Consider the following 9,379-nt stretch of genomic DNA (forward strand, 5'->3'; position numbering starts at 1 on the left):
CCCACCCTGGCTGGGCAGTCCTCGCCCCAGCCCCTGTCCTAGCCCCAACCCCAATCCCTCCCTCGCTGCGCAGGCATTGATCTGCCCCACCCCCCACCACCACAAAAGACTTACCAGATGGAGCCTGTTGTATTGAGCATGTTAAAAGGAACCAATCCCCCATTTATAACATTGTTCCTATAGGAAAATTGGTTCCAAGTTACGTTTCGACTTAAGACGTGGTTTTCAGGAACCAACTGTGTCGTAAGTCTGAGGACTGCCTGTATAATAATTAAACACTCCTCTAGTACTCCATAGATATTGCTGCTTCCAGCACATCAAATATAACTGTCACTGAGAACATGGTATAGACTTCTTTTAAAAGCTAAATTTTCTTGAAATGAAAAAATCCCTCATCTGCTCTTACAGATTTTAGACCTTTACCATGTATGGCAATGGTATGATACAGAAGATTTATTAAGCAAGGGAAGTTTAACAGATAATAGGATTTGGGATTCATGCTTTAGTATAGCAGCAAAGAGATGCTAGGGAATCCCTTATAACATTGGTTTTATTTTCTCTTAGCTCTTATATATAGATTTAGTATTTCCTTCCTTTCAGCCCTAAGTTACAACTGGAATTCAAAAGCAAGAATGCTCATTACATAATCAAATCAAATTTGATAAGTAAAAGGTTGGACAAAATTATAAGAAAGATTTTGAATGCCAGTATTTTTACATCAGAAATACTTCACAATGGGTTTTCCATGTGTTAACTAATGTTGCAAGTTTTTCTAAAGTAATGCTATAATGCTGAAAAATCTTGTAAGTAGCTCAATAAAATATTGATTTCCCCTTTTTAGAAAGGAAAATCCCCATTGTACAATAGTAAGACTAAGTATATGAAAAAGTGAGTAAAAATGCAGTAGCAGTGGCAAGTGTGAGGCTAAAATATTTACATTAAGAAATCTCTCATTTTGGCTCTAACAAACATTTGAGGGAGATCTGTTTTGATTCTCTCTCTCTTTTTTGGCAATCTGGAAACACTCATTTTCAATTATATAATTTTTTTATATGTATACCCAATTTTCAGATCTGTATAAGTGTTACCTTAATTTCTTTAACTAAATGGCGCAAGTGATAAGTACTTATTGCTTTATCGATTTTGAAATTAGCAATATTTTTTTATTTAATAAAGAAACATGTGAATCACTTTCATAACTCAAGCCAATAAACTCAAGAAATACTGATATTCATATGGTTAGCCATTCTTAAGTGAATGGTTACCATACTTAAAGCAACATTCTATGTGATACAAAAGAGGTGATAATTTATTAGGAGAAGATACAAGCCTTGAGACAAAAAACTTAGGACATTTACTTAAAAGGAAGAACTCTCAAAGGCTTTGGTCAGCAACAATTCAACAAAGCTTTAATCATTTCACAAAACAAACATGTTTTATATTAGCCTGAAGTCCGATTACTTGTTTTCCAAAATTAATTTTTAAATCTGTTGTTTTAAGACTGTACAAAGACTTGAGATTCTACATTCAATCTTCCTTAACATACCGTAGACACAAAATAAATCCTAAATAATAAGATATCATATTATACATGTGAAAGAGGGCTCATACAAAAATTTCAACATATAGTCCATGTTGTGAAAGGATTACAGCAGTAAACCTTATTAATTTTAAATTTAAAACTTCCCCTTTAAAACAGAAAAGGCAAGTTTATTCAAAACACTACGGAAACCTCAGAGGCAGTTAAAACAGTCAGATTTGGCATTAGGTTCTGAGCCTTGTGCCAGTGTATTTTAAATGCCATTGCAGGACAGAACACCACATCCCCGTTCAGGCCAGTTGTCACTAGGTTGAATACAATGCCAACCCAGGCCAGGCAGAATGCACACTATACTCACAGCCTGCAAATGGTCTGTACTAAAGCTTACACTGAAGGATCACATGGCAGATGTATCATTTCAAAATATAAAAATTACTGTAGTTATAGTATCCAAATCTAGGTTTAATGCCAATTAAACCTAGAAAATAATTTTGTATGTTTGACTAAACTTAGCATATTAAACAGAAGTTTTTCTGAACTTCTAATGCATGGTATTTTTTTTTACTATTCTGTTTGTTTAAATCAGGGTGCTCAACCTCCACCTGTGGGCCAGATATGACCCCCCAGAGCCAGGGCATTTGGTCCACGGGAGCAAGGGAGCAGTGGCAATACTGTTGCCTTGCCCCACTTCCAAATTCTACCTCCCCCCTCCACCAGGACTGGGTTGGAGCCAGGCCCCACCCTTCCCTCCCCTGGTGGCCAGGTTGGGGTTTGGCTGGGCCAGGCCCCCATGATGGGGCCGGATCAGGCTATGCCCTCTTCCCCATGTGGCTGGATGGGGCCCTGCCGAGCCAGCTCTGGGCACCGGACTGGGACCACCGGCAGGATCCAGCCTGCAGATGGACCTGGCACTGCCTATCTAGATTGCTGGGCAAAAAGGCTGGACACTACTAGTTTCGATGGTTCCCTTACACAGTTGCTTTATGTCCACTCTAAACTGAATGGATAATTTTATTTGTAATCACAACTGATTTTTGGTGCTTGTAAACATGGTTATATTCATTCACAGCATGAAATCTTAAATTTTCTACAAATAGTTCATCTCCACAATACAAGCAGCATGGGCAGGAGCAGTTACAATCTCTTATCATGCTGAGTATAACCAAATTAAAAAACAGAAATTGTAAGACCAACTACTTGAAATATAAGCAGGGAAGGTGTATGCCCCTGTTCTGAACATAAAGGCCACTCACCAGCAAATTACTTCTCCAGTTAACACTTTTTCAGAACAGTCTGCAGCCATGTACAAAATATTTTAAAATAACAAGTTGCCAACACAACAAAACACCTGATTATTTCCACCCAACAGCCACCATAGGTCAAAGTTGGACAAACCGGCTTTTCAGAAAAGTGGATCAACTGTGTAAAGATCTCTTGTCACTCAATCCCAGCCTGGAAGGAGGACCCAAATGTCAAGATGATTTTGCATCTGAGCTAGAAATGCAGCACTTAGATTTTGGGCAGTTGAAAACAGCTGTTTTGAAGAAGCTGCAGAGAGAAGTTGCAATTGACTGCTCTACTACTTCTCTGTTCCTCTGTCTTGGGTAAGAGAAGCTTTGCCATAACTAAAGGGGTCTAAGAACCACTCAAGAGACATAGTAGCCACTGACAGAAGTGACATTTGTCATGTGATCAGCCCCTTGAAAATGCTCTACAGCCATGCCCTGACAGAAGTGCATAGCTTCAGAGCATTTAAAAGTGCCTGATTGGTGACAAATCAACCCACATTACATGAGCATTCAGATGAAGGCACTCCAAACCAGAGCACCTTCATTGTCTTGTCTGACCAGGCCCCAGCCCCACTCCATTGCTGTCTGCAGAATGGGAGAAGCAGGGGAAGGAGCTCTAGCCTATGGTCTGTCCAGCCTGAGCTGGAGGGAGGTGGGGGGCAGATGAATTCATTAAATACAAGCCTCTACTTTTAGGTGACCCTTAGTGGCTTCTCCTCACAATTCACTCTGTCTCTGCTCTGTAAGAGATGCCAAACTTAACTGTTTGCTAACAACATCAAAACAAACATTTTCCTGCTTCCTATCATACTGTCCCTAATGAACAGGTAGAGCTCCCTGTGACCAGTCCTGCTGACAAGGGGGGGGTATCCCCTGCAGCCAATTTCACTGCCCAGGGGGTGAGGGGGTCCCCTGCGGCCGATCTTGCTGCCCAGGGCACCAATCCCGCAGCCAATTCCTGCAGCCATTTCCAGGAGTGGCTGCAGCAATCAGCCGCTGCTTGCAGTGGGGGCACCAGTGCTCCAGCCTGTCCCATTGCCTAGGCAGCAAGCATGGCTGGTCAGGGGGTGCACGGGCACCCCATGCACCTCCTACATGTCACCACTGCTACAGATGACTCCATAAAATTCTCTTATGCCATAATTCCTTTAGATAAAACACCAATGATTAAAGTTTGGAACAGGCATTCAATTCCAGCACTACAAATTTCTGTGAAGGGAAGGGAGGGCTGCTATAGTGCTCCCCAGCTTCTAGCCTGAGCCATTGCAGGTGCGTGCCTACATTTTTTCAGTCCCAAGGGGATGTCTGTATGGTTATAAACTGATTCAGCCTGGCCAGGTTAGACTAATCTGCAAAGATTGATTCAATTCAGGCTCAGGCTTTTTGAATGTCTGTCCCTAGCCTAAGTGATTGTCACTTTGGGCATCTTTACACGTGTTCCTGGGTGGAGAGGAGGGAGGCATTTTTATTAGAGTGGCTCATGGAAGCTGCTCTAAAACACCCTCAGTATCTCATGTATTCAGCATCCTGCACTTCAAAATGGCAGTGGAGATGCTTTAAAGCTCAATCCCCAAGCTTGAGTTAAAAGTGTCGCCCGCTGTCATTTTGAAATGTGGGGATGTTCAATACACATGATGCCGGGGCTGCTGGAGTAGTCCAATTAGAATTCTCCAGCAGACTTGATTAACTGTTCTATTTAGAATACATCAGAGCAGGCATCAGGCACATGTATGGGTCCCCTTTAAGACTTCTGGTTGAGTGCCCTATGCCTCCTAAAACTATTTTGTCTTTATCTTTCAAGGAATGGTTTTAATTCATAATTCTCTGGTGGCTTACACACAGCTGAAATTTCAGACATCTACTAGATTATTCACACACATTCAATATATGCCCACCTAAGGTACTTATCTGCCATTTAGTTTGGAAAAAATGTAGCACTTGTTTGAAAAACAAAAAACAGTTGCACTTTTATGAAACAGTGCTTGCACTTTTATAAATAGTTAACTATGCTTTTCCACTGAGAGATTGCAAAGAACTCTCAGAACATTAGTTAAGTTTCAATACTGTTGCAAACTAAGTCTTCCTATTTCTCAGTATAGATTAAATCTATACTCTTTTCTACTCCTGGGTAAACTCAGTACAAGTATAGTTGTACCTACATGGAGTAATATTTTGGATTTCCTTGGAGAACTTTAACATCCATTTTGCAGAGTAGGTAACTTACAAGAAATAGCACAGTAAATAACTCAAAGGAAGACAAAGTTTCCCATTGAAATAACTGACTGACGTGTAGCAAATGGTGTTTAAATTTCAAGTATGGATAACACTCAGGGTTTTGCCTGGAATTTTATTTACTTTTTAAAACCCAAACCGAACAATTACAGATCTGGGGGGCTTAGTCAACATTTATGAAAATCTTGAAACTAAGAGTGTTTAAATACTGCATTGTTACATTTATGTTTTAAAATAAGTAAATATGTTACCCTTATATTACCCAATTTTATTTATAATGTTGATGATGTTTATAATACTGGTTTCAAAGTTAATTATTTGTATTACTATCCCAGAGACGTCAGTTAGGTTCAATCCATTATACTAAGCCCCTTATGAACATAGGGGAGACCGTTCCCTCCTGAATATATCTGGAAATATTCATTTCCTTAATATCAAGGTGACCAGTTCATCAGTACAAAACAGTTTGCCAGAGCACAGAATGGGAAAACTCACTCTAAATATTATATTTCAACTGGGGGGGGAGGGTGTTTAACTTCACTAATGGCTTCTGCCCTTTGTCAATATTTGTATGGACACTAAAATTATATTTAACAAAACTCAGTATAACATGAAACAAAAAAGCTGCTTACTGCAGCACTAGTTAGGAAATGATTCTCTAAATAGTAATGTGTACTATTCATTAAGCAGAGTTGTTTAAAAAAATATATATATTACAAGACAGCTTTATAGTCACAAAGCAATACATAGGATAGAATATCTCTCATGTATAGTGCTTCAGTCATTCAAATCACTAAATCACTCCTTTGCTATTCTCACCACAAAATTTCTCTTTGCTCTGGTCCTTGCTGTTCCATGGCCTGACAATGGCCAAATTAAGTGACAGAGGAAGTATGTATATTATATCAGTTCTATTTTCTATTTCATAAAATTTGGTGATCTCATATTTCAAACCCATTCAACAAATCCTCCTTGCCCTTGTTCAACACCTACAGCCTGAGGCAAGGCCTGCTGACCACAAAGAAGAGACTCTCATGGACTCCAAAGGAGTTCTGACCAGGCCTATAGTAAATAGACCTTTCTAGTAAGTTTTTTAGACTTCTACTGGAATACATTCATTTGTAAGTAGTAGCCAATACTCAAACAATGAAGGAGTTCGCTATAGTACAAAATTACCAAAAAAAAGTTTATTACATTTGAGACTATTATTCAGTTAAAAACTGCAGGCAATTAAAAGCAAGAGTTTCAACTTCTAACAACTGTCCATCTAATAAGAAGCTGAAAGCACATGGATTTGTTCCATTTTAAGGGTAGCTAATAGCTATAATAAAAAGAAACTTACGAAGATAGAAATTAATGTCTGACAGTTGACACCACTTTGAGCACCAATAAATGACAGCTTGTAAAAAGGCACAGGAAGGAGATATGAAATAAATTTTAAAATGTTGACCAGATTCAAGTAACATGCAATTAACACAGTAAAAAAAGCTAAGCTAAACTTATATCATGCAGTCAACACACACTATACAGGAAGAGGCTGGCATGAACATTGTGTTATAGAAATGAAATTTAACACGAAAGGAAGCTTACAGTAAATTGAGCTGAAATTTTTTTAAGTCTAAGACATGAACATTTGCTGAACCCCATTATGTTTCTTATTGAAAAATTAACTAATGATTTATTCTTCTTTAAAAAAACAAAATTCAATATGAGAATACAGGTAAGTCTTTGGTAGACATTCATCAAGAAATATTTAAAGCATAACAATATAACAAAATGAAAGACATTGTCATTGATACAGCAAATGCAGTAAAGAAATTAAAACCGTCCACATTTTCCCAAAAGCACGCAAAGACTCACTGGTGTTATAAAATGCAGCCATATTTGTTTAACACCAGTTGGGAAGTGAAGTACTAGGAGCAAAGACAGCTTCTCAGTCTCAATACCAAAAAAGCTAATGCAGCATAGATTACAAAATATTCAAGCATTCTACAAACAATACAATTTAAAAAGAAAAAACTGCTTACCTGAAGCTGTATTATTTTTCAAGGTAGAATTCTTTTATGGATTCCCATTTATTTATTGAGCTTTTTCACTCAGATACTTGAGAGCTTACTAGCAAGTTTATATGGTAACATTTAGATTTCCTTTGAGGCAGTCAGGATAAGACCTTCTCAAATTAATTTAAATATACTAGTAGTTTTGAACAGTTAGAATTTAACAAAAATACAGGAAAGACCTACAAGTATGTTTTCCTCAAAACCAGAGGTCCCATATATGGAATTCTCCAAATGTATTAAGCCATGCTCTGATTCATACAAAGCAAAAGTTGTTATTTAAAAAAAAATAAAGTTAGAAACTTGCTAGTCTGATGTGCCTCAGTGCACACAGAGGGGGTCACAAGGTACATTTGCTCCCACTCTCTCAATCTAAACTACCAGCTTGGAAATAAATTTCAAGATATGAAGGAAAGAGGAGTTGGCAATGGATTTATGGGGATAAATGTATTTGGTGAGATCATTTCCCACCCCTCCACTCCCACCCAGTAAATTCAAATGTTACCTGTTTGAGGTAATAACTGCATCTTGGATTGAAACTCAAATAAGAGCACATATGCACATTAATGAAAGCAGATAAATTGACACTTAAAAAGAATAACAATCTGTATGTTCAGTATCCCAAGAGTTAAACTTTTTATTGTAAATGTCAACAACCTTCAGTCTTCACTTACATTATATGTGCGTCTCTTGCAAGTTACAATCCACAGGGTTTCATTTCACCCATAGGTAAGGAACCCTACTCTGACAGGAGAGCAATCAGGAAAGGGAAAGCAGCATACCTAGCCTCTGAAGTGCAGTGCATTGAAGAGAACACGCCTTTTATTTGTATTATAGCTACAGAACAACGTTACTTATTTATTCTCTACATAAAGTTTTCTGGATTTTTTTTTCTTCAAGTCAGAATATTTACAGAAACATGTCAAAGACCTCTTTCCTAAGGGGATCTGATAAGGTGTGCTACATGTAAAAATGCAGTGAAATGCTGCATGTAAAAATGCAGTAAAAATTCTACCACATTTTGGTGCCTAACAAATTTCATGAAGGCTTGCAGTAGCTTGTATGTCTTCCACTTTTTTTCAGAAAACAAAATTTATGTGGTCCCCAAAGCGCGCACACATTTTTTGACTTATTTTCAGAAGCAGCTGATACATACTATATGCATGTTTGTGCACTGAAAGAAATGTACATGAACTGATTTATCTGAAAATAACTTTTTACCATATAAGCTTGTTAGACAGCTTCAGTGTCATTTGCTTTTGTAAATGAGACCTACAAGTGAGAATCTATGCAGAAAACCGTTTGTTATTTTCATGAACAGAAAACTGTATCATTGATGACTGAACTCTGGATATAGCTCAGAAGTGATGCCTGTAAGTGAATAGTGCAAAACAAGCTTTCCATGCAATGACTATATAAACAGCAGCACTGCAAAAGTAATAGATCTTACATTTGGAGAGGGATCCGTTTGTTCATATTTTATATCTTCCTTCCCATTTGCTTCAGACTGTTGCAGTTGGTATGATCTGCCTTCAATGAAAGTAATATAGTCTTTATAAGAGCATAACGGGCCTGCCAGGATACCCATGAAATTACAGTTGTAACTTAAATATTCCAGTAGACTTGGCATGCGTCTGTAATTCAAAGACAAGCAACTTGTGAGACGTAATGTATGCTTTTTATGGAAGTCTACTGCAGGAATAATCAGCTCTCACATTATTGCTTATTGAAGCTACAATAAAAAGCAAGTGTTGAGAAGCAATCTATTTGCATTTCATAACTGCAATTTAAAATGTGACGGCTTTTTCCTGCCTGTACTGAGCACTTCCAGACTTTTTTGCTCACTTATGGTGACTCTCATTAAAACGAGCAAATGAAAAACCTTCAAAAGAAATCACCTGAAGCATTGTATAGCATTGTTTCTTTTCTTTTTCTTTTAAAGAAAACTTTGTTGATTTATCAAAAACTTTGGTACAAATTCCTGAAATTTACAGAAGTTCAAAATATTTTATGGAAATTATGGAATAAAAAGAAATAATATAGAAGGACATCTTTTAGCTTCATATCTTAGTGGATGTAGGAAAAATGTTTAAAAACACAATAGAAACATCAGCAGTGATTGCTGGGATTTCTTTTAGAAAAGCCATCATTACAATTTCTATGAGCTGAACTGTCAACTCATATAAATGACTTTATGTTATTTCTCCCTGATATTTTAAGAGCGAGAGGAAGGAGACATTTAGCTTTTTTTTTTTTTTTTT

At 37.5% G+C, this 9,379-nt stretch overlaps 1 protein-coding gene across 1 annotated transcript in view; it reads right to left on the reverse strand.

Annotated features, from left to right (window-relative positions):
- The window catches only part of MBOAT2 (membrane bound O-acyltransferase domain containing 2), a 244,416-nt gene that overhangs the window by 43,072 nt on the left and 191,965 nt on the right, over positions 1-9,379 (reverse strand). The window contains exon 7 of the mRNA XM_019520725.1: positions 8,569-8,752. Coding sequence (XP_019376270.1) covers positions 8,569-8,752 — 184 coding nt within the window. The remainder of the gene's footprint in view (positions 1-8,568; positions 8,753-9,379) is intronic.

Source organism: Gavialis gangeticus, unplaced genomic scaffold (genome assembly GCF_001723915.1).
Source record: "Gavialis gangeticus isolate Ggan-Ray unplaced genomic scaffold, GavGan_comp1, whole genome shotgun sequence".
Classification (NCBI taxonomy): domain Eukaryota; kingdom Metazoa; phylum Chordata; order Crocodylia; family Gavialidae; genus Gavialis; species Gavialis gangeticus.